We start from the raw sequence: 26,677 nt of genomic DNA on the forward strand, positions 1-26,677 counted from the left end.
ATTCAGATAAAAAATTAAGCAACTTTTGGGTCATTCCAGAATGGCCCAAAAGAAGGAGATTTTCAGTCCCACCTATGACATTTAAAATAAATAATCTATGACCAAAAGGCTAAAACATGCACTTGATATACGTCCTTAGACAAAACGTAAATAAAGTTGAAGGAATAGTGGATTTAAAATCTTATTCAAAATATCAATAGGCTCTTGAGCACTCCCTCCTTCTTGGTGACTGAAATATAACGTTTAAAATATACTTTTTATATTATATTATTATTTTATTATTCTGTTACTACAATTTTGTTGATATGTGTCTCCTGTAATGGTCAAATAATTTTGTAAAAGTATAAACACATTTCAAATAACATTAATTTGACACTAAAAGTGTGTCAACATGCGCACACCTTACTGAAACCTATTTAGCCTGGCAGAGGAAGGAAAAAACTGTAAGTCAAATGACAGAGGACATTATATTATCAAGCCATGTGCTACTGACATGGGCAGACCAAAGGTAAGTCCTCTCTTTTACTTTGCATACAGTGCATCCGGAAAGTATTCACACCCCTTCACTTTTTCCACATTTTGTTATGTTACAGCCATATTTCAAAGTTGATTAAATTCATTTGTTTTCTCAACATTCTAGACACAATACCCCATAATGACAAAGTGAAAAAAGTTTTAAAATATTTTTTGCAAATGAATAAAAAATAAAAAACTCAAATATCCCATAAACACAAGTATTCACACCCTTTACTCAATACGTTGTTGAAGCACCTTTGGCAGCAATTACAGCCTCAAGTCTTCTGAGTATGATGCTACAAGCTTGGCACACCTATCTTTGGGCAGTTTCTCCCATTCTTCTTTGCAGATTGTCTCAAGCTCCATCAGGTTGGATGGGGAGCGTCAGTGCACAGCCATTTTCAGATCTCTCCAGAGATGTTCAATCCGGTATAAGTCTCGGCTCTGGCTGGGACACTCAAGAACATTCACAGACTTGTCCTGAAACCACTCCTTTGGTATCTTGGCTGTGTGCTTAGGGTCGTTGTCGTGTTCGGGTTCTTGGTCACCTGTCTGACCAAGGCCCTTCTCCCCCGATGCTCAGTTTGGTTTGGGCAGCAAGCTCTAGGAAGAGCCCCGGTGGTTTCAAAAATCTTCCATTTGCAAATGATGGAGACCACTGTGCTCGTTGGGACGTTCAATGCTGCAGACATTTTTCTGTACCCTTCCCCAGAACTATGCCTTGATACAATCCTGTCTCTGAGGTCTACAGTCAATTCCTTGGACCTCATAACTTGGTTTGTGCTCTGATGTGCACTGTCAACTGTGGGACCTCACATAGACAGGTGTGTTCCTTTCCGAGTCATGTCCAATCTATTTAATTTACCACAAGTGGTCTCCAATCAAGTTATAGAAACATTTCAAGGATCACCAGTGGAAACGGTATGCACTTGAGCTCAATTTTCAGTGTCATAGCAAATGTGTGAATACTTATGTACATGTGATATTTCAATTGATTGTTTTTAACGCGTTTGCAAAAGATTATTTAAAAACGTTTTCACTTTGTCATTATGGGGTATGTGTGGGATATTGAGAATTTTTTTTTTTTAAATAAGGCTGTAACATAACAAAATGTGAAAAAAGTTAAGGGGAATGAATACTTTCCGGATGCACTGTATGTTTCTTATCTTTTTAGTCTGAGTGTGCCACTATAACCAACCAAACCCATTATTCATATTATCAGAAAAAAGACAATTTAATCTCAAATCTATTTTTATTTAAATATCTAAGTTTGTCCTTGTCTTGAAGGTAGCATGACATTCTGCAGCTAACATTTATTTCTAAGGTAAAAGCTAACATAAGCAATGGTATGCACTGTTGTATTTTTTGCAGTTCAATTTATTATGTTTATTCATATTAAATGTTTATGTATATTTAGCATAATCTAAATGTTTCAAATTAATTACTATATTTTCCCAGAATATGAACTTTTTTATTGGCACCAGGGAGCCTAAACATGTTAAGGTTGCAACAATTAACACATTTTCTTAACAACTAACTCAAAATGAACACCATTTTGTTTCAATTATAGTTTGAAGATGTTAATGGACGTTTTAAAAAAAATTAAATTAAAAAAATCTAATAAGAAGTGTACCTTTGATGCCTGAGTTGACCAAATAATTTATTTTGATGGTTTACTAGCTGTTTTGATCAAATACATAACAGAACATTCGAAAATAAAAGGTTCATTTTTTCAAAAGTTTTGATGTCTAAATGTCCTCCAACTCTGGAACATCCCTTTTATGCTTTTATTGGGTAGACATCTAGTTAAAGAATATATGGAGGAAACATCCTTCATTATTACCAGCTATATATCCATTTCACCACAAGGTGGTGCTATGTCACTGATAGTCTTTTCAGATTGTAAACCCTCTTGCTGTCAAATTGTAATTGCACATTCAACCTGGCCAAGTTTCTTTTCTTCAGATAAATTATCTATATATATATATAGAACTATTTTAATTGAAAAGTGATCCATTTTAATTTTGCAGACAGTTTAGGCAGTTTGATGTGTATAATATATACAAAAACTCCTTCAGATGATATACCTGTTGTTTTTTGTAAATGTTTTGTATATGAAGTATTTCAAGCCATGCACTGTTTTCAAAGACATGCTCACATCTGTCTTGCTTGTTGCTGATTTAATTCTTTTGTGTATACAACTTCACCTACAGGTTTCTGAGCGTGATGTCATATCCTGCATGGGCACTGGAAATGCTTGGCCGGCTTCCCAGCAGTGCAGCCTCCTGGGGCTGATACAGCCAAAGTTCCCACCCAGGAATCCTGGACGTCTGACAGGAAACAACCCAACTCTCCCAAGACCACTATAAGTCAGTCTCTCCCCTCACTAAAAGTCTCCCCCTTACCCCAAAATCTCTCCTGGGGCCTTTTTCTGTGCTTCTCTCAGACAAACCATCTTACAAATAGACATTTCACCACACCCCATATTCATCCTCTCTGCCCTCAGCCCAGCTTCCCATCATTGCCCTCTCTTGCATTAGCCTTTAGCGATTGTACATTTTTATTAGGCAAGACAGCCAATTTCAGGCTTTCATGTTGAATCTAGTGTTTTCCTAACCTTGTTAGAGCATGTTTGGATTAAATGTTGCATTTGAAATAAATTTCAGATGAAGGCACAATAGGGAACGTCTCAGGACCTGCAGATAAGCTGCAGCTGCAATGAAATTGTTTACAGCTAAGAATTAAAGTCAAACACACAAACTGGATTTATTTATTTCATTTATTTTATAAAAAAACGGAATGCAATTAACAAAAAGTTTATGTACCTACATTAGTGTTTCAGATTGTACCGATTTAACACAGGCAGCGTGCTACTGGACACAAAAGGCTATTGCACACGAGACATTTCATACAACACACATCATACATATTGTACAAAAATACATACATACTTACATACAAACATACATAGTTATTCATGTATTTATTATAAACATCATAGAGTCAAGCAACACAATGAAGTGATAGGTACACAGATTCAAAAACCTCTCCATCTGAAAAAAACAAACTGGGGGAAAGCAAACATCATTGAAGCTGCCAAAGTGCTTTTCACCATTTCTACTTGGTTGTCTAAATGTAAAAGTCCATATATAAAACACTGGGGGAGAGAATAGTTTTTAATTGTGTGGCTACAGGAAGACGGTTAGTGTAACCCTGAACAACAGGAACCGGAAAATGAAAAACAGGACTTCCTGTGGTTGAAGGAAGTTACATGTTGTAGGATGTCAGAGGATGAGGATGAAGGTGACCTCCCATGAGGGTAGATCCCCCCTCCATGCATTTGTAACCGGATCTTCTCCCATTTTTTTTACGGAAGGCTTTGGAAATATGAGACGTGTGTACCTCTTTAGCTGCACAAGACATATGGCTAGCAAATTAAACAATGATGTTTACAACACATTTTTTGTTCATGGTGCTATTTAAGACTTCACAGTGAGTGACCTACCCTGTTCATTCCACTCTCTGCTAGTCATGACTTGGTAATTCAAAAATAATGATCAATAATACTGTCAACAATGGAGCGCCTGCCCCAAACACTTCATACATACATTCAGCCAAATTCCCTAAGAAGAAGGCACAAACAGACACATCACATTGCTGCTATGTTGCTACAACACTGTCAGGACATTGGTCCAGTTAGTGCAGCTGTCATTGAGTAAGATTCATCAGTGCTAACTCACTTCAGGAAATGTGCTTTCTGATTAGGCCTTCCTCTAAGGAAACTGTTAAGATACAAAAGACAACAGTAAAAGCAAGAGGTACAGATTATGAGGACATATGAGGGGAGGGGTGTTAGTGATGGAAGCTGGAGCTGGAATATGTCATACATACATTAGCACTTACAAATAAGTTAGAATTTCATGCATTAAATGTAAGCAGATTATGTAAGTTTGTCGTAGTTAATCAAATGTTAAAGCAAGGTTATATAGGGGATATATAGCCCTGGTTTTGGTGAGGGAGCACTCGTGTTAATTTGGCTCCTTTGGAGTGCAGTGCTGAGTAAAGTTGATTACTGTCTCCAGCTTTGTAAAGAATAGGCGATGGATCTCTGGGCCTAATCTTTACATATATTAACAGAGGTAAGTCATTTGGTAACGTTTCACTGAGGACAACAATATCTGAAGTAATCTACAAAGTGCAACTTTGCAAGCTTTGCATTGATGATGTTCCTGAAACAACCAAAACAACTCACCATAACTTTGATGTTGCATGTTATGTGTCAATTTTTGGCTTTTAATAGGGGTTAACATGTGTAGAAAAAAAGTTGACAGTCATATACAACAAAAGGCTTTGTAACAAGTTTGAGTACCCATGAAAAAGCTATTTTCACATTTCTGATAGTTCTCCCCACTGAATTGTCTCCCTCTTGAAGCATTGTGTTTGAACACCGGCTGCCACCAAGTCAATGCTGATTGTGAATTCAAACAATTCTGATTGTAATAAGGAAACGTCTACATTGTAGCTTTCCCAGGCATCAACGTACACAGTTTGGTCGCTTCTTTATTTACGTCTCTTGATCACATCACAGCCTTTCTTTTTGATCTCATATAAACACACCTGCTTCCTTACACTCACATGCACTCAACCATTCTGATGTGGTGCAGCTTTTCAGACACAGGTGGTACAATCTTTCATGATTGGCGTGTTCTGGTGTTCGTATTTGTTGGTGCAGTGTTCCAGAGAGCTGGAGCTCTTTAGAGGAACCAGACAACGGTCAGATGGCCGCCCACTCTGCAGCACCCCCCAGCAGCACAACACACGCAGGAACTCCTTTCTCATGTCCTTGCTGCGCAGTGTGTAGATCACAGGGTTAAGCGCTGAGTTCAGAGTGGCAAAACCAAAAAAGATGTCTGCTTTGGAGAGGATCGGGCAGAACTGTATCCTGCAGGATGAATCCAGGAGGAGGATGGTAAAAGCGGGCAACCAGCACATGATGAAGACACCCAGCACTATAGTGACAGTTTTCAAAAGAGCATAGGCCGGGGAGTTGGTTGCTTCATGGTGGCTTGATCGTACAATCAAATAGATCTTCACATAGAGGATGACAATAGAAAGTAGTATGAGGCTGAAAATGGTGACAACGAAGAGGATGTATTTCTTGGAGTAGAGTGGCAATACAGTTGAGCATTCAGGGAGGTTGTTGATGCAGTTCCAGCCCATGATGGGAAGTCCTCCGAGCAGGATGGAGGTGAACCAACAAGCTCCTATCAGAAGGAACATGCGGCACGTTTTGGTGGAGCCGTACACCTTCACCTTTGTAATGGCAATATAGCGCTCCGTAGCTATCGCCAGCAAACTGAAGACCGAAGCTGCCAAAGCGATAAACGCCGTTCCCTCCCGGATGAACCACTGCACAGGCATCAGGTCGAAGGTCTTGGACCCTGACAGGAAAATGTTGGCTATGTAGGCCGAGCCTGCCAGCAGGTCAGAGAATGCCAGGTTACCGATGAAGAAAAACATTGCAGAGTGAAACTTCTTGTTGCGGAAGACAGCAATAAGGACCAGCAGATTCTCCAGTATGATGATGGTGCAGAGGACCACGATGACAATGTTGAGGGTGGTCAGCTGCTTTTTATTCTCAATACGTTTATCGAGCTCCTGAGCAGTCATGTTCTTAGCAAAGGCATAGTAGGAGTGGATCAGGCTCTGATTGTAGTATTGGGAATACTTGCTCTTCATGGTGACAGGGTGGCACAGCACAGCAGCTTTACGACAAAGATTCATTCACACAGTGGAGATGTGCAGAGTGTCTAAGACGATAATCATTGCCTTTAAGGAAAGGACAGGAAGAGGGCCCAGACTGGGAGGGGCACTGCCTGACCCACGTCACATCTATGAACCTCTATGTGGGTCACCTGCAGAAACACAGAGAAGAAGAGAAAGCCTGGGTTACTTACAAGGGAATTTTTTTTGCACAAATGAAATAAAGTGTATCTAAGCAAACATTCACATTTTAGCAAAGCAATGTACTTGCCAAAGCAAAGTCCTCGAGCAAAACAAAGTAGCCAGGCAACAACCTGCACCTCAGTGTGCACAGTGGAAACTTAACATTTCAAGTCCAAAAGTTGAGAACCCCCTTTATTATCAAATGTCCCTGATTTGATCCATAAGATAAACAGATTTTAAAATAAGTAGCTGGTATTTATATTAAACTAAAGACCAACAACCACATGACAAATGAGTGGCCGACACACTGTGAACAAACTGTTCATTTGTTCTCAAGCTGAACACCCACACAGACAGTTGCAGCTTGTTGCAGTCCAAAAGGAATGGAAAGTAATACTCCAGTGATTCACAAGGGAGTCGTATCTTATCATAAAAACATTTTTTAGGGAAACTTAAGTTCACTCTAATAAATATTTACATGCGTAGATCTTCTTATTTTGGTGAAGCTGTGCAGGCAAAGATCATCTTCAGGTGGAAGAATAAATACTCTGCGAGTGCTGGTGCTTGGACAAAGGGCTCACAGTCTGATAGGGGACATTCCACTAACCCTGTCCGAGCACTCTGCTATCAACACATGGCATTGTTGTGGGAGCAGACCATTCCACTCCAGTGAGCTACCTCTTGAAACTGCAGCATAGCTTGTGGATCAGCTAGACCTCTCCATCCCAACCCGCCCCTTCCAACCAGTTCGCACAAGCTAACAGCAATTCAAGAAGATACCTGAGAAGTATAGGTGGGAGTTTTCCAGACTTCTTGAGAAAAAGCTTTGTCAGACTTGATTGCGGTGCATCAAAAGCACATTTTAGACTCTTTGAATGACATATTGGACAGGACTTATTACAATGAAATGTATTTAATTTTTAATTAAAAGGTTACATACACACACAGTGACACAACGCCGTACACTGCTTTGTTTCAACATGCCGTTATAGCCTGAAGACTATAGGGCTGCTCCATTATGGCAAAAATCATAATCTCGATTATTTGGGTCAATAATTGATATCACGATTATTAAAAAACGATTTACGATTTACTTTGAAAACACCCATTTATTGAAACAAATATGTGAACAGTATGCTTTTAACAGTTGATTACCCTGAACTTTAAGTATAATTCAACTGAAAAAACAATAAATAAAAAAAATAAAAAAATAGTTTTATTTCGATTATGTTGTTTTCATAATCGTTGCAAGCCAAAATCGTAATTGCGATTAAAATATGATTAATTGAGCAGCCCTACTGAAGACATAAACAAAGCGTTCGGGTTTATAATGACGCATTCAAACTAATTAATTAAACCTTGTGAAACGTTAATGTGGCTTCAAATTACTCGGAGACCTCTTTTTTAAGTAGAGCCCTATAAACAAACCAAATACAAATAAAAATGGGCAGCAGCTCCAGGGTGGAGAACAAATGAAGGTTGGAGGCTCTGTAAATCTAATTAAAGGTGGAGCTGCTGTCTTAAACCTGTCAAAAGCAACAAGATCCCTCTGCAGGCCAGCAGCTAGGTAACTCTACACGCTTCCACTGCTTCTCTTCTGCAGCTAGCTCTTAATTGGAAACCTTTAGTGGAAATTCGGGCTGAACCTCGTCTCTGTTCTGCTGGGCTTTGACTCAAACCCCTGAGAGACTGAGAGATGGAGAGGGAGCGACACAAAGCCAGACAGAAAGCATGCATGTGGAACGGCATCTGGACACAAAGGCTGGAATCTGAGACATCACTATGACGTCCACACACACCAACTCATCCATGTCACGTGTTGCACTGCACACAACTTTACTCTACACATGCACAGATAGCTTTCTTCAAACACACCGACTAATTGTGACAGACATATAGAGTAATGCAGCAAATCCTTCACCTTCATACAGGCAGGTTCAACACATAGCTGCAATTGGTTGCCGTTATTAACCAGTACACTGTTTCCTCAAGCAGGAACAAAGAACAATAGTTTCCTTCAGTGTAGATAGCATCGCCCTTCAGCCTTAATAATGGGACAGCACACTTCCATTTGGCTGCTGTAACTGTATCAAAGCCGAAATGTATTTAAAGTCCAGCACTTCCGTATCAGAACTGCTGTATCAGGGCAGCTCGTCTCCCCCTCCCCTCTTTTTCAGGTCCGTAAATTGACACAAATATGAGGCTTGAGCCTGAGCACATGTGCCAGCCGCACCAGTGTAATTACATTTGGTTGCATTACTGCAGCCTATAATGATTTTATTAATGGAAAAGTCAGCTTATATAGACCAGCTCGATATCCCCACAGTCTCCAGTCTGCTAAGATGAAAACACACTGGTTTTTGCTTCACCTTGGTTTTCCTCTCAGCTCTGCCACATATAGCGTGGACACTTTTCATATGTGATGCGGTGACAGCTCGATGTCGTCCTGTGTCCTGTCACGTTATAGGAGTCTGTCATCAAAGGGATTTCACTTTGTGTGTAAAACCTGACGGGCAGGTTTGCCTACAGCACCACCTCGTCGCAGCCCCGCCCCTCTACCTGCCGTGTGCCATTCAGATGTTTCCACGGTGATTGGCTGATAGGAGCACAGACTTCCTGCTATGTAACCCCTCCCTGGGTCTTCAAAGTTGTGCCCTGAGCTCGACCCAGACATCCCTGTCACACTTCAACAATAGACATAACACACTGTATCTACCAATTGCTCTCCTTACTAACACAATGGGGTAGAAACAACAACACAAACTCCTAAAGGCAATACTTCAGTTTATCACCACAATAATAACAACAGTTTGAAAGTAATTTTACAAGTACATTTTTTAAATATTCCTTGTATCCTATGAGCTGTTGACATTTAAGAACAAACTTAAAATGATATACAAAATATTATAGAATCTCAATCCTACAACCTCAAATATAGTTATTATACCAGACATACACTTTTGCGATGTATGCATTTTGCCTTAAATATGTATCCAACTGTAATTTATATATAATTAATCAGTAGGTCACATTCTAGTCTACTACTATTATAGGATTACAATGTTTTACTTTGGGACATTAGAGACTAGTACCGAGTTAATAATTATTTCATTATGACTTAATGTAAATACACTGAAGTTGTTTCAATTTTTCAATTTAGAATAGGCTAGACTATTTTCATAAGAACACATATGATGGAACATTTTGAGAATCATTTATTTTATATAAACAACTGTCAAAGTACTATGATGAAGGTGAAGGTTTAGAGAGGCTACAGAAAGAACAACAGCATAATATCCTGTCTGGATTTCACAGTGAAGCTCAGACACAGGAAGAAAAGGTGATGAAAGAAATAACTGAGAAGGAAGTCAAACAAGACACCTGAGACAGGATATCCTATCAGAAAGCTTATGTGAGGCCTATCATCACCGGAACAGTATATCTTGCTCTTTATTTGAGAAATGGTGCTAAAGATCTTATGTACTGCATGTCAATATAAACACATGCTTCCAAACTGTTGTTTAGGTTTTCAGAGCCATGCCTACTTATCACAACCACACAAACATGAAAACATGTATTAATTCTACTGTGGAACAACAGCTGCAAAAAGCTAAATGTATTTTTCTAACGTCCAAAGGAAGATTTAAAAAGGAGCTACTGAAAGCTGACTCTGGCTTTCCTCCTAATCGTAGCAAGAGACAGCGTTTTCCTCTCCATCAGGGCACTGATGGCTTCACAAAAGCCTCAGGTGTTTTTCCCAGAAACACCTGATAAGCCCCAATTAGCAGAGCGTCTGCTCACAAAAAACCAAGGCCACACCGCCCCATTACACCCCTGCTACCTGTCACACTCTACTTAAACCTGGCTCTACTTTCTCTGGGGGAAAGCACTCAATCCAAAAACAGAGCTCCTAACCCTTGACACAGCTTGAATGTCCAGGCTCACTCACATGTCCAATCTCCAGCAGACTAGATAAGAGTGGTGACTGAATGTTGTGTTTGGACAGTTTTTATTCACAGTTTATGTTGTTTGCATTTAAACTCTTTGTTTACTACTAGTAGACTCACTCAGCGTGTTACTTTGTTGAGCCGTGTGGTCTGAAACATCCTGTAATACATCTTTCTCCATCTGCCCTTCACACTTACATGCCTCTGTGGTGGCAACAAACGCCAGACCAGTATTTTTTATTCACGGCACACAATCAACTATTAATCCAACATCATGAGACTATTTGATCTTCTTTCTTTGGACTATACAAATTGAACATTTTCCATTTTAAGGAGATTTAATGACTTCTTGTGTCTTCTACAAGACACCAGGCTTTTTCTCCTGGAATAGACCCTAACTCAGCCACAAGGTGATCCATCATCCATACACAGCAAGCATCTGTTCTTTCCTGTTCAGTTTCACAGCCGTTTATGGCGTATACCGTATCAGTATATATGTATCTCTGAGAGTACTTTTCTAAAAGTGTAAACAGAATATGTCTACACCTTATCCCCTCTGCTTGTCGTGTCCAGCTTCTGTCTGCCATCTAACAACTAGCACTAAGGAAGTCATTTAAGTTTTCCTGGGCAATAGCAGATGTGTGAAAGTCACAGCACTGTTAGAAATAAACTCATATCATGTTTTAGGGAAAAAAGAGTATTTACTCTGAAACAGGATTTCATGACTAATCCGAAGGTGTCTTTTTGTGCTGACGTAAATCAAAAGGTTTCAATGTGGCTTCATACAACAGAATAATTGTAGCTACTCTGAGAAAAATTCCATATTCAAAGCACAGCGATGTACTTTCAAGTGTTTACATGCCACTGGGGAGAAAACACATCTAACTATTACAACCACAAAGTTTCACCACTGTTACCACATAAGCTTTAAGAAAATGACTTCTACTGAAAGATGCACACACACAGTCATTCCCTACACTTCTTGTGTTTATTAAACTTTATCAGTGATTACGTTGTCTTTACACTGCCAGCACACAAGCCATTGCACACATGGGCCCGTTATGGCAAGCCTTGTTTTTTTTCTGTTGCATCGAGTAGCTGCATGCAGTCACTGTGCAACCACAGAAAACACAGGGATAGGCTGTGTCTGCTGGCAGGTGGCTGCTCTGCTGCTCCATCCATCACTGAGCCCCACGGCTCTGTGAGTGAAATCTTTTCACATCAGCACAGAAACACTATTGATTGCCCACAGTCAATTTGCAGGAAAAAGCAATAATGTTTCCAGTATCTCTCTAACTGGGATAAAGAGGATTCATGTTGCCGCTGTGACATGACTGGTCCTTCATACAACCTTGGTCACAGCACAGACTAAATAAACCCAGTGACTCTTTAAAGTGGGAAGCAAAGTAAGGTCAACATAAACCCAGAACAGTCCTTACATCCATGTCTCCCTGATCTTATCTTAAGCCGTCGCCGTTATCTTCGTTACGTGCCACTCCGCCGACAAGCTCTGATAACAAAAATGCCCAAAACAGCAAAGTGAGGAGGCACAGCTGACATGAAGAGAACATAGAAAACACATGTTTGAGGTAAAACACTAAAGCATCAGCAACCTCAACTCCCTAGTTAAACACAAAGTATAAGCTACATATGTAAGTACAAATGCATTCACTTTAAGAAATCACGACACAGCAACAATTCCTTTGTTTTTTTCGCAACACACTCAATGTTGAAACTCACACTATGTACAGCTGCTTAGTGACAGTCAGTAAACGCCGGTCGTAAAATTCCCCAGACAGAAAGTCTGACACATTATGGCTGTGCTTTCAATGGAGCCTAGTACTATAGGGGACAAAAGTGTGGGTGGAAGTTGATGGAGTTAATGAAACCATCAGAAAATGAAAATGCTGGGTTTTAAGGGGGAAGTACAGACAAGAAAGCGGAGAGGCATGTTTCAATGTTACAGTGCAACTTGCACAGTCTAGATGAACAGACTGAGAGATATGAGAAGGGGTCTGTGATATCTCACAGCATCTAGCTCGAGAACAACAACTTCTACAGAGGAAAAATAAATCGGCAAAGAAATGTCTGCAAAAGCCAAATAATGTTGCAGACGAACACAAATCACCTCCTTTTTCATGATAAAAAAATAGAGAAGTAACACACAGCTTACATTAGAGAGGGACAAAACAGTTCCCTTTTAACAATGGAATAAACGGTTCCCTCTGTGTTTGAGGTATTATTCAGCTCTGAAAACAAACCTTCTCTCTTTGTCTGTTATTATGCTAACATTATTCATAAAACTGTATATAAGCTGCTAGATATTAGGGGAGTGGGTGTCCCCAATACATGGGGTTTCAGCTTTTAATTAGGGATTACCCTTTCGCTCGTCAGACAGTTTGACAGTTTGGGTACAGCCTCTTCTGAGGGGTCCACTCTGTCAACACAGTTCAGTCAAGAACAATAAGGAACAAAAAGTGTTTTTTTCCTTTTCTGCTAAAAAGTGACTTGTCCTGTTTTCTGTTCCTCTCCTCAGTCCGTTCATCACTAGAAACGTTGCACTGTTTTTTTTTTACAGCAGCTGAATGTGCTGAGGCTCTTAGTGTGGCATTGAGAGGAGCTGGAGACAAAGAGTGGAGTAAAAAGGGCATCATACACCTCAGGAGCCATAACCCGCAATGACCGGCAGACCCTCCACCCCCAGCAGAAAACCCAAAGTCTGCTCCATTGGGGGTGGGGGATCTCCAAGGGGTGGCGCCTGAGAGGCAATTACTGTAATACCTTCAAACTCGGACCATTCCTGTCAACTTCAGTCACTGTCTTCCAGATTATTCATGATTTGATATTGCTCAATTTGCATATTTCCCTTTCAATGCTGCTCCCTGAGAGCAGCATGAACACAAAGTATTGCAGAGCCACATCTTCCTCAATCCAACACCCCTCCTCCTCTCATATTTTAACTTCACCACAGAGATCAAAAGACAAGGCCACAAGAGGGCGATTAAATGCACATCAGGAAGGATTTATTTAGCACACATCTGGGGCAGACATGTTCTTATAGTCCCCTATTAAAGACCTTCATTACAGCACATAGTGTGCAATTAGCTCTCGATTCAGGAAACTCTGGAGCTCTGCACTAAGAAACTACTTTCTCAGAACCGTCTGTGTCCTAAATCCTCTTTTAAGTGAACAAATGTGTATGGTGTTTTGCGTTACTAATAATTCTTAAAATAAGAAAAAGGAAATAATATCATTATCATCCTTCTCAAATAACCTTGTATGAAAATGAAAGTTTCGCGGCATTTGAAAAAGGTCATGAGATTTGCTCAGCAAAAAAAAAGGAATGCACATTTCTCAGAAATCAAGCTGCTTATGCAACAGCAGCAGTGAAATATTTTGTATGTATACTTAGGATAGTGTTAACCACAGTGCGTTCTTTATACAGACACAGATTACGTGTCCTTGCTGATATATTGCAGTTAGAAGTTAGATGATGCCTGATGAATGATGGGGCGGGCTTGATTGAAGTTTCAGCCACTCTGCCCCTCTCACACCTTCCCATGTCCTTACAATGAGGTTTCCTCTAATGAATGGCTTTGAACACTCTTTTAAGATCTCTTTTGTCCTGGCTCCCTGCTCATATTCTACTCTGTTGCTAGACCTTGAACTTCATCCCTTCTCATGTTCTGTTGCTGCGATGGGAAACTGTGAACTTGCCGTGTGAGAGATTGCTTGTGTGATTATTTGTTGCTTGTCATATGACACATGACAACATATACCTATGCACAGTGGTGAGCTGTCAGGGCCCTCTAGGCCCTCTCTGAGGGCCTAAGACATTCTACAAAATAATATTTAAAAACATTAAAAACATATTTATTTAAAATATTATTTTAGTTATATTTTTCATCAGTTTTACCAAAATAACTTGATTTAAATTGTATTTAAAAGAACATTTCCAGGGAAATAAATCCTTTGAATCTGCCTGTTCAGTTTCTGTTTGAATGTGAAGGGTTAAATGAATGAAGCTCGTCTCAGCGAGGTGAAGATAGGTGCTGTTGGTGGTCCTGCTGTAAATTCACAGAGGGCCCGCTATAGTAACTCAACGAGAGAGTAATGTCAAATGACAGTACAATTGACCAATCATATCGTCCCTCTAAATGGGTGCGTTTTATTATCGCGGACTTTATGACAATTTCCGCCCGCTGTGAAGCTTTTCTTGTTTCCATAGCAACAACAACTTCCTGTCAACAGCGTAAATTCGCCTTCAAAATAAACACAATGCAATATCCTTTTCAATTTCAAACAACACAAATTGGGTTATTTACAGGTGTTGTTTTGTGTGGTAGAGGGACACTTTCATTGATGTGTTTTGCACCCCGGGCCGTTGTTTTGATATTCCGCTGAAGTATACGCTGTGACGTAATAACTTTTTTTTTAAAGGGAAGGGGTGGGGGTCAGAGGGCCTAGGTATCAAAGTCACGGGGGAGGATTAGTTGCGGCTGTGAAACTCATATTTGTTCCACTGACTTTTAGAGCATCACCACAGGACATCATGTCAAAATCAAATGCGTGCTATAGTCAAAGCAAAGCACAACATAATGGAAATTGATACCATCCCCACAGGCTGACAAACAGAGGCACTGAGCCCTGATTACTTCTGCCTAGTGCCTGCTGATAAAATGATAAATTGATGGAGGCCCTCCATCTCTCCTCATGGTCCAGCTAAGAAAAACAACTCCAGACTCCTCTGGCAAACACACATCCATTTAACACAACTCGGTTTTTGGAGAAAAAACATGGTTGCCTAGCGAGGGAACATTGTTGTGTCCACACATCTATAGTTGCTCGTCGATATTTTATACACTCTAACAACTTCTTGCTTGCAACAGAACATTTATTTTTCTGAAAAACTCAACAAAAGTCAGCCTCTCCTGGCATTCAAACTGTGTAAATTAAACTGTGAAAAAATATTTGTGCACGGCCAACACAACCTGTATTTAAAGACGAGTCAATGTCTGGTTTTTAACCTTACCGACTTTTAGAGGTATACTACTGTATGTCTGTTGTACATTATTGTAACATCACAACATTTTTTTAAAGAAAATGCCACCACTGTCAATAACTTGGCTTGGTCAGAAGTGGCTTGCCAAGTGATGATTTTCAAAAATAACCTACAGGACAGGAAGTGAGTATTGCTGTGGTTGTGCTTTTTAAGAAGAGACAACAGCCACTTGACTTCGACCTAGACAACGCTCATCTGAAATGGACATGTTTGAGCAGTTGTCACATTAGTTTTAAGTAAACAGATTCCACTTCCACTCAATCTGTCTGTTGCAATGGAGAGGTCTGGCCTTTGTCACGACCCGACTGGAGGTTAATTCCATCGTGTATTTTAGCCCGGAAACACTGAGGCTGAGGCCTTCACAGGATAAACAATCTTAATAGGTATTTCTAACAAAAACAAGCTATGACAGTTGAATGTTCAGTCATTAGAACATCTAAAAGAGCTCATTGGGAGGAGATCAACTTTCAGTTCCAAACCAAATTAATTGCTTGAACAGGTTCTTTATTGGCTTCATGGGACAATTCTAAATCCAAGAAAACTATCTCCAGCTTACTCCTGGATTTGGGGAGCTGGGTTGTGTGGAAGTAATCCTGTCGAGATTTCCAGCTGCACAAACAAAGCTGCCTGGATAACAAAGGCTTCCAGGAGAGAAGCAGAAACAGGAGGAGGAGGTTTTAAAAACACACACCATATTCATGTGTACCTGCTCCCTAATGTTGCTAAAGGGGGCACAGAGTATGACCAGAAAGCAGGAAAACCACAACATGACCACACTGATTAGGCCTGCTGCCTCAAAAGACAGTATATGGTTGCAACCCTTCAGTTCATAAATCACACTGCATACCATAAGGAGAGGTTGCAAAGTGATACATCCAACACCACAGCAGTAACCAGAAACATTTGCTTCAATCTACATTGTTTCTGAAATAGATATACTGTTCCTACAATAGAAATGCCTGTCAGAGCTTTCCAAAAAATCATTTGCAGCATTTTTTCCAACAGGCAGCAGCTTGAAATGTGACAGGAGAACAGACTTATCCCCACCTCAGGAAGCGTCAGGAAATCCTGGCATGCTGCTACAAGCATCAGTGCCTGGTCATGGGGGGTCTCATAGTTTGTTCAAGTCCTTCAAGTGGAGCAGGAATGTAACTTTAAAGCTAATGGATTATTTCATTAGGTGGAACCCTTTCCTAAAATAGTCCACACCGAGTTCCAGCTAATGTAAATGTTTATGTGATAATCAGAACAGTACTGACAGCAACGGAGAAAGGTTGTTTGGAAATAGAGAGACAAATAGTGCAAGTAAGTGCGCTTGTGTATTTCTATACCTGCCAGCAAAGACAGATTTTAGTGACCTTTAGTGACATCATGATCTCAATTGTGTTTATAAAATGGGTAGAAAGCAGAGGACACCATATTTATTTCTCTACCTCAGACACTCCCAGCTCTTGGATGTGAAAGCTCCATGCTGTCAGCTGTGTGTTGTGACTTGCACATTGGCAGCTTGCGAACAGAAGCCGTTTATTTTGCTCCAGCTGCCACACCCAAAGAAAGTGTTTTTCCAGCTAAAGGGGGAGTACCACCTTAACTCTGAAGCCTGCAGAACCCAGATGGCTCTCTGCAGAACTCTATTACCATCACAGAGAGAAACGCAAAAGCGATATAAACACATGCATTTTCTCCTGAGATCTGCCAAGTGATCCTATTCTTTCTTGAAAGTTATGTATCCTCTGACTGGTTTCATTTGACCAGGTAAAAGTAAAGGTGCCTCCAGCAAGGCTCTCCACTGATCTTTCAGTGTTGTCACCATCTTGTTGAATAAAGTGGTAAGAATAAACAACAAAAGAGAAGTCAGTGTCCCTTAGGAAAACTCTTCTTGCTGTTTCATTTCGCAGGCCGCTCTCAGGCCTGAGCTGAAACCCGAGCATCCTACAGGCATTGACACCAGCCACCCATCACCCATCCCCGCCAGCAACCCCCTAGTGTCCCACCCCATAAAAAAGTCCCGCAAATCCAGTTCCCACCGCTGAATGACCATTCATTTATTTATCCACCCATGCACTTATACATTTATTTATTTATTCAACTCATCTATTTGTCTTAATTTATCACGCCTCCCCAGGCAGACCCTATTGAGGAGGGTCCGATTACAGCAGGAAAACAGAACCATGGGTCAGCAACACACAAGTCATGATGTCATGGGCTGCTGGACTTTATACGATTTTAAGGTATAGACTGTTAAGACTAATGCTCCATTTCTGTTAAAGACTGTGTGTGCCCTAAGCTATATTATTGGCCATTGTCTGGCCAATAAGTTGCCGCTGCTCACAGCACCCTGGGGTGACTTGCCCAGGCCAAAAATGGTAAAGTGTGTGAAGTAACCTGGCAACAGTCAGGCCTGGTGTGGTGGCAGGTTTTGTCCTGGTGCAATGAGCCATGTGGTCACATTGGATGCACACAGACGACCGTCCGCCTGTCTAAAGCCGTCCAAGGCATGCTGGGAAAAGCACCTGAGTCCATGAGTCTTTGTGCCCCCCCCCCCAAACAAACCAAGCTGCTCTTACACACAACACCAGCATCAATGAACCTGCTGACAGGGCCTTCAACACTTAGTAGTTAGATAGTCCTCTGCTAATGCTGCTGAGCGAGCTTCCTCTTCACCCCTTACCCCTGATGTTATCACAGTAAGATGTTTGCTTGTCTTTATTCAGGCTTTGTAGCATCTGTGTGCATTAGAGACTTTGGTTTCTTGCCTTGTAAGCTCAACTGGGCCTCAAGATAATGTCACACTCACCACAAGCCTTTCCAGTTTCAGACAGCCTGCTAATGAGCACAACACCGTGCAGACAGAACCAGAGCGTCCACAGGGTATAGGATGACGGATGGGGGCTTTTATCTGGGCAATAAACATTAGTTCCTTCTCCTTATCACCTTATCTCACTGTGATTTGAGGATTCCCCCAGAACAGGATGCCTCTTGGCTGGACTGCTGACACCTTTGCATCCCTCCCTGCAAGGCTCACTTTTTCAGACAGAAACAACATGCTGTTGGTCAGTGCGGCCTTTCAGTTGTGATAGATGGCCCACAATTACAGTGTATATAACAATAAAAATGCTTGTTGTTGTGACAGTGTACAATTGATAGGCTATACTTATGTTTTGATTATTATAAATGTCTGACAACAATGCACTGTACTCAGTTAATACCTTGCTTGTGCTGCCTTCCTCTGGGGAGCACATCTCCAGCCCCAAGAGATTAACTTCGGTACATGGGGATAATGGGGGCTTTTGTCTTATTAATACATCCTTTCATTACAATGCCTTCTTTAGAGTGACGGATGAACAAGCCTCAACAACATCGGGGGTCAGAGAGAGGGGGTTTTGGGGGGGGGGGGGGGGGGGGGGGGGTCACAGCAGGCTCGCAACGGCTCCAAGACAAGGCGTTTGTGAATGTGTGTGTGCGTGTGTGTGTGTGTGCAGGCCGGGATGCACGCAGCTCGTCTGAGCCTCCAACAACAGGCTATACATGTACCATGATGCATTCAACCCCCCACCCCCCCTCCATGTTTGATTGACAGCTGTAGCCCTGCTTGTTAATGTTTAACACCACAACAGTGTTTATTCATTCAAACACACACTGTGTTTAATTAACGAGGCAGAAGCTAAAAAAACTCATGTGTTGCCTAATGTTAGTCATTCTGCTGTCATCGATGTGTATTAGTCAACGAAACATTTGGAGACGTTGCGTGACAAAAGAGACCGACTTACTCCAAAGTAAAAAAAAAACTCTTGGAGTTGACATGTTAGAGATTTAAATAAACTAATTTCGCAAAACTATATACATTTTGTTACAGTAGCAGGCTACGAGAGACACATCAGATCCTTTTGTTAGGCTGCTGCATCACATGCAGGCGATCTGTCACACTTCATATATTTTACTTACCCCATGAGAGATATAGTAGTAGAGAGCAGCGAAAAGACGCTCCGACAAAAATAGTTGTCTCCAAATGTCCTCACATGCGGTCACCACTTTCGACTAATGCTGTGACAAAGTTCAGCTTTCCTCTGCTGCGGTGTCGAGAGTCAGCGATGACAATCAAAACTTTGGTGGAGCACTAGACGGCGTGTCTCGTCTAGTCTTTGGTAAATCCATACCGGTCTATGGGCCCTGCGGAAACCGTGCAAAAGATCTCGAAAGAGCGACGACTCCAAACAATAAAGCGGGGAACGATGAGAGCCAAAGAAGACTTTTTTTTTAAATAGCACTTTCTCTTTTGTTGCTCTAATCCAGCAGTCCGTCTGGTTGTCCTCCTCCTCTCTGGGAACAACAGCTCCACGGGGCTTTGGAGCGTCAGGGAGGCGCGCGCACAGTACGCACACAAACACACCACACACACACACACACACACACACCCACGCACACTCACACACACACACACAACACACACACACACACACACACGCACACACTCACACGAGAGAGAGAGAGAGTGTATAGAAACGTCATATGCCCATTACGAGTCTTGAATCTCAGTGTCGAAATACAACGATGGTTTGTGGAGAGTAATTAATATGGAAAATACCCTTTAAGCCTATTTTTGGACCTTTTCACCACTCTGGAGCACACAAATGAAGTCCAGATGTTCCACTCCTTCACTTCCTCTCTCGAAAGCAAATCCCAGCCCACACTTTTCAACTCATGTGGCTCATTTCCCATGAGAGAACCTTCATGGAATTAATAATAATAACTTTATTTATATAACACCTTTTATGATATGCAGCCCAAAGTGCTTAACAAAGCAAGATGAGATACAGAAAATTTTAAAACACATACTAAATAAGAGTAAAACACATAATTAAAACAATCTACAGTGTTAAAGGAGAATGATATATAAACAAATGAGTATTTGACCTGCATCTGTGGCACTGCCTTATGTGTTGTTTCTGGTGAGTCATTGCTCTGATTTTCACGCATATCCCTAAGGTCTGAGTATAAGTGTAATGAGGAGGAGTGAGGTGAAGGTAAGTCAAGACTTGTTAGTCATCAGGGCTGCACCTAGACACACAGCAGGGCATGTGTTGCCTGGATACAGCCCCCAGAGGAGCGAATAATGTCTTCACAGTCATTATGCTGAAAGCCGAAGTCATCCCTAGTGAAGATGATGTAATGTGTCTGTGATACGAGGAAGGAGCTGTGTAATCTTGTTATAAGATTTATTAGATTGTTTACAAAACATCCAACAGCTCCCCAGCTTCTGTGCTAAAGATATGTGGATTTGCCTCAGGAATTGCAGTAAGGTTTTCCACAAATATACAGTAACTGCTCACAAGAAAATATATAAACAGAATATGAAAGACTTCTGTTGAGACAAAATACTAAAAGAGCTAAAGATTGGACACCTAGGCAAAACATTTTTAAGGTATTGTTTAATTTTGGGCTACTTGCAAAACACACACTTAGTTGCCTAGGTACTACGGTCTGGTTTCATTTCCATATTCAAACATGACGTTTTAGAAATCTTGGGAATTTTTTAATTTTTGTAGTTAGTCAACTGGAGAAGTTTCATGGTGACATCAGTATTTTACTCATTCACCTCAGGTTTCTCTTCTTTTTAAGATATTTTTTCTTCTATAGTGACCAGATGGCAGATGGTTCTTCTTCAGACTCACGTATGGCAGTACTACCTGTCTGAATGACATCAGAGCAAATTACACAGGGAAAGCACCTCACTACTCATCAAACAGTCTACCTACAGGAGTGAATTAAACATGCCCAATGGAAAGAAACCAGAAAATGAGTCTGGTCTGGTTTCCACCATACGGTTGAGCCACTTTGACTCATCTTGGGTCTGCTGATGTTTTACTGGGAGAAATACGTTAATGATTGTGCAATCCACTCTTACCGCACTCATCTCTGCCGCCCCCGCAGCAGCTGGTATGTGGAAACTCACTCCAAAGAATACAAAAAGGGAACTTCATCAACTTTGAAATAACACCGTTAAAGATGGAGATAACTTTTACAGTTTAGCGGTGCACCTTCAAAGCTTTTGTTGTTCACGCTCTGTATTCTGTGCTGAAGTGCTGGAAGGTTAAATGAGCAGTTTGTATAGGGTGTGTTAGTAGAAAGCCTTTATGGACTCTCACTGTCAGTGGGTTTATGATGGGACATTTTTAAAAAGCTGCCCCACTGCTGTGTCTCTCACTAGGCCTTTAGGGGAGGGGTCAAGAGCCCTGACCTCACTTCCTGTTGGGGCTCCTCACAAGCATTCCATTGTCTGTGAGAATGCGCATGGGCTCGGGGGACTCTGCACATCTGGCAGCTGTTATTAGCAACCTCCTTTATCCGCCACCACCCCCCCACCCCCCAAGGAAGATTACTTCATGTGCTGGTGGATGTGCGCCCCAAAATGCACCTCAAAATAAACTCTCTGGGACAGTATTGTTTCACATGGAACAGCTGTGTTTTTTTTTACAGGAATAAATTCAATTCAAATGTGTGCTTTGTTATGTATTTAGTGATTTGCCTTTTATCTCCCTGCCAGCAATGTAAGCATTAATGCATATGAGCTATTCACTCTTTTGCAAATATTTAGATGATTTGACAGAAACCTGAACCTGAATAGCACATTCAATCTCATCTGTTTATTCTGAACAAAGTTATGGGCCAAATTATTTATTGTCCAGCAATTTCCTTATATAAATCACAGGAATTGAACTACATTTAAATTGTGGCAGACATTGTGTTATCAGCTAATATTGTATTAAATAGCAGTAGATATAATATTGTATTGTGATGAGATTTGTGTTTTACACCCATACTGGCAACTGCTCATGCCCATAACAAATACTCCCAGTGTAAAAGGGTGAATTTCTGTTTCACATGGGTAATCGTATACCAAGTTATTATTTTATTTTTTTAATTAGCAAGATTTAAAGCTTCTGGTAGGCGGATTAGTAACTACATTGGAAACAACATGACAGCAGTATATGTTATGTTGTATCTGTTCTGTACAGGTCCTGTGATGTTTTTCTTGTTTCTTTCGTCAGCACTTTGTCTCTCATTTCGGATTCTTTACTATCGGCCCTTGTGTGTTGCCCGCCTGTGTGATGACATGCCCCGCCCTGGTGAGTTTCATCTGTCCCTCATTACCCTTCCCAGTGCACTGAGTCTGTGTAGCCCCTTTGTCTGAGCCAGTTTGTCTTGTCAGTTTCTGTCAGCATCCCATCCCTTGTTCCTCTGTAATAATTCTTTCTAACTCTGCTTCAGCGCAACGTTTTCTAACTCTTGGCCACATTGACTGATTACCTGTGTATCGAATTCTGCCTGATTAAAAGTCAAGACTAAACTTTTGTTCTTCTGGCTGTTCTAGTCCATAATAGACTACCTTTTCCATCAAAATCTTCGTTAGCATTGTCGCCTGCCACAATTGACAGACTGCAAATCTGACTCATTAAAGGAGCATTCAGACACGCTGCGGTCACCTGACCTAGGTTTGAACTTACTAGAAGTGGTACAGCAAGCAGGTTTTATACCAGAGATTGAGAAACATATAAGTGCAGCATTAGAAAGTAGGTCAGACCGACAAAGACACAACACCACATTGTTTTTTTTACACATCTCTGTAGAGCTTTTCTTCAAAGACCCAAAAAGGCAAAGACGTCTTAGAAGAGCAGCTAAATATTCTATGTTCCTACTTTTAGATACAGGATTACACTGGGGATATCATTAACAGCAAGCAGTTCTCAGGCTCTGTGGTGTGTATCTGATGGGGGACATTCCATCCCTTGTTTATCCACGTTTCCAGAGCACATCAAGCTGAACCACAGATGCAGCTGTTAATATGTATGCATCCGTAAGAGCTGATTTCTTTCATGTAGCTCAATAAATACGTGTGAGTTTTTTTATGTACAAAAATCCATCAAGCCATACTAGGGGTGTGAAACTCAATTTCTTCTCAGGCTTCATTATGGTTGCACTCAATTGGCCGGTTCTAACGTTAAGACTATGTAAATATACATATATAAATATATAATATATATTAAATATAATGTATTATATTAAATTATTGGCTGTGCATTGGATTATTATCAGTTCTGGTAAAAACTACGTCTGAAAGCAGAAGTCTAGGGCAAATAATTGAAAGCAAATATTCACCAATTACACCAATTGTATTGTATATTATATTCTTTGCAAGCTCTTGCAGGCTGGATTTGGTCCACAGGCCTTGAGTTTGACACCCTTGCTATACAAGTCTGATGATAGCGAACTATTTTAATTTAAACATACCACATATAGAAAGTAAGTTGTAAAATAAACACTTCCCATTTATAGAAAAAGCCTCCTCTTCTAGATCAAGTCTGTGTGGAAACCTTCCTCTTTCCTGCACAGATGCTCTGAAGTTCGATCTGTATATGGAGCGCTGCAAGTGTTCTGTATGTGCATCAAAGTTCACAGGACAAACGTGATCTGAGTGACATGCCTCTCAGATGACTCTACAAGTTAAATGGGAAGTATTGTGTACAGTTTGCATCTGAGGACACACCTCTATTCTGAGTAAAGGCCTAAAAACCTTTCATTTAAAAAAAAGCCTTTGATTAAACTTTTGTTTCTTTTGTTTGTTTTTATTATGCCTCCTGTAGCACCTTGGGATTGCTGTTAGCAATGAAAGGTGCTTTACAAATCAAATGTATTATTATTATTATTATTATTATTATAAAGTGACCAGACACTTCTTCACACAGATGACTCACGATTCACTGTACACTTTTTCGCAAAGTGTGAAAAGTTTTACTTGCTCTACTGTATCTGATCATAATTACTACTTTGCATAAAAGAAGGGTAACACACAATTAAAATGCAACTTTAGTTTAAGTTACACAAGTTAAAAAGATGATTAAATTGTGCAGAAGGGAAAATATAGAATATATAAAGATATATCTATATAAATATAGATATATATACTGTACATAGAGAGAGAACGATGTAAACAGGTGTAAAACAGTAAGTAAAGTAGGTAATGGTTCAGGACCTGCTATGGAAAACAAACTGCCTTGTTAGAACAATTAAAATGTATAATCCAGGGCGCTGTGCATACAATCGACACAGACAGCGCTTGTGGCAGTGGAGGTTTGGTTTCTCCTCTCAGCACCGAACAGCACGAGTGCAGCCTGGAGTCAGGCTGGCTTATCTCTCGCTGCACTCCAAACAGGAGGCTTAAGTGCTGGCTGTGCCACATGTCTCTGCTGTTCACAGGTTTAGAAGAAATCTGTCCAGCCTTCTCTCACTCCCCCGAGACCAGCGGTGTTATCTTACCGCTTATCTCTTGAGCATTTACTTTTTTCCTACACAAAAGATCTCAAATTCTTCTCACATCTGATCTGTCCTCTGCTCAGGAATAAAGTCTAGATAACTGTCCACATTCAGGTTACTTTATATCTTCTTTAACAATGGAAATGTAGGCCTCATGTTTAAGTGACAATAGCCAGTCATTTTGTGATCATTTGGCCTAAATTCCATTTATTTGTGTCTTTTGGTGTTGAATTCAATCCATGATGTCCGTTAAACAAAATATTTGTATATATTTTCCTCTGGTGGTTTTTAAAGATTTCATCACTCCAACCCTCCACTGTGGCGTCTCACAGGAGTATAGAGTTACCTTATTTTTACAATCAGGCCTCAAAAGACCATTCCCATGGTCTACTTCTGCACCGGTCTGTGTACCGGTTACCGTGCTGGAGTATTAATTCATTCGTATTGGGGGTTTGTTGTGTGCACCGTCCTCTGGTCCAATGAGTAGAAGAGTTTGAGTGGATATTAAAAAGTAATGGGGACCCACATGGTTATGTGGGGTGGACGGAGTCATGACTTTAGTGGCTTCCTGCAGATTTTAGACAATGTTTATAAAGCCTTGCTGGAAACCCTTAGCAAAACACATTCAAATCCTCGCACTCATTATTACAGAATTTTCCGTTAAACATTAGAGCTGGGCTTGTTTGTTTTATATTGCAGCAAGAGCCGTTAGCCTACAGGAGAAGTGATGCCCCTCCTGTCAGCTCTGTGGTCCAACAGTCATTTGGTGGTTAGAGAGGTGTCTTTCCTGAGGCAAAGATACATAAAAGCCAAAGTTTAACATTTAGCAGAGCCACAGATAAGATCTCAGAGGCATCACAAAGGGCACAGCTAAAAATCAGTTGTTATGATCTGAAAACATATGGCAGCCATCAGAGGCTCCTCTGGCATCGGCAAAAGAAACCCAATCCTGACATGTCTTGCTAATTCATTGACCAGAAAGTAAGTTCAAAAGGTTAGTCATAGGTTTTGCATGTGTGTGTGTGTGTGTGTGTGTGTGTGTGTGTGTGTGTGTGTGTGTGTGTGTGTGTGTGGTTCAGAATCAGTCATGTTTTCTCAGTTTACATTGACACGGTGATGGTCATGAGTTGCAGTTTACAACTCTGTCACGTCTGTAGTAGCTTTATAACATCTGCTCTCGTTCTTTGACCTCAGTGCTGTTCAGAGTGCTACGTGCCTGTCGAGGTGAGTGAGGATTACAGTGCCCAGATGTTGCAAAGGAATTACTCAGAACAACAGGGAAAACAAACATGTCCTTGTGAGTCTGCTCATGCAGAACGTTTCTGAAGATTTTCACAAAGGAGGGCTGTGGTTAAAGGAGTTAAGAAAGGAAATAGAAAAGGGATAGATGTGTGTAAGCAGAGGAGGGAAGGAAGTGAAATGAAGTTGGTCAACAGAGGGTAAAATAAGCTTTCAGTAACCAGGTCAAGCGTGCACCTATTGGAATCTTGCCTGAAGAAGCTTGCATGTTATACGGCGGAGACAGGGAAGCTGGGCTCAATGTGTTGATCTCTGTGTGTTTTAGCTTCAGGAAGAACGTCCTTTTTGCTGTTTGTAAAGGTGTGTTTACAATAGAGTGTTTGTGCAAACACATGCGTCAAAGGTGCACATTTCTCTCCTCAAGCAGAACTTATCTTCTTTTTCCCAAAGGGGAAGCGGGCACTTGACTGCCGGGGTCATTGCTGGGGGTCATCAGATAAGAAGGATCAGGGTCAGACCATTACTTTAATCCAGCTGTTTGTGCCGGCCTCTCTCATGACCCGCACCCCTCTGCATGCCCTCCCAGAGCTCAGATATGTTGTCAAAGTAGTGAGGAATAGCAGATAATAGTATATAGTAAAAAAGAGGAAAGACA

General features: G+C 40.9%; 1 protein-coding gene across 1 annotated transcript; it reads right to left on the minus strand.

Moving 5' to 3' along the window:
- Positions 1 to 3,277: 3,277 nt before the first annotated feature.
- On the minus strand, positions 3,278 to 19,818 carry s1pr2 (sphingosine-1-phosphate receptor 2). The gene is made up of 2 exons (XM_034220408.1): positions 19,417 to 19,818; positions 3,278 to 6,431 (listed from the first exon to the last, which is right to left on the minus strand). Exon 2 carries the CDS (start codon positions 6,298 to 6,300, stop codon positions 5,185 to 5,187), a length of 1,116 nt encoding a protein of 371 aa, XP_034076299.1. The 5' UTR covers positions 6,301 to 6,431; positions 19,417 to 19,818; the 3' UTR covers positions 3,278 to 5,184.
- Between the last annotated feature and the right edge of the window lie 6,859 nt (positions 19,819 to 26,677).

This window comes from Gymnodraco acuticeps, unplaced genomic scaffold (genome assembly GCF_902827175.1).
Source record: "Gymnodraco acuticeps unplaced genomic scaffold, fGymAcu1.1, whole genome shotgun sequence".
Lineage (NCBI taxonomy): Eukaryota > Metazoa > Chordata > Actinopteri > Perciformes > Bathydraconidae > Gymnodraco > Gymnodraco acuticeps.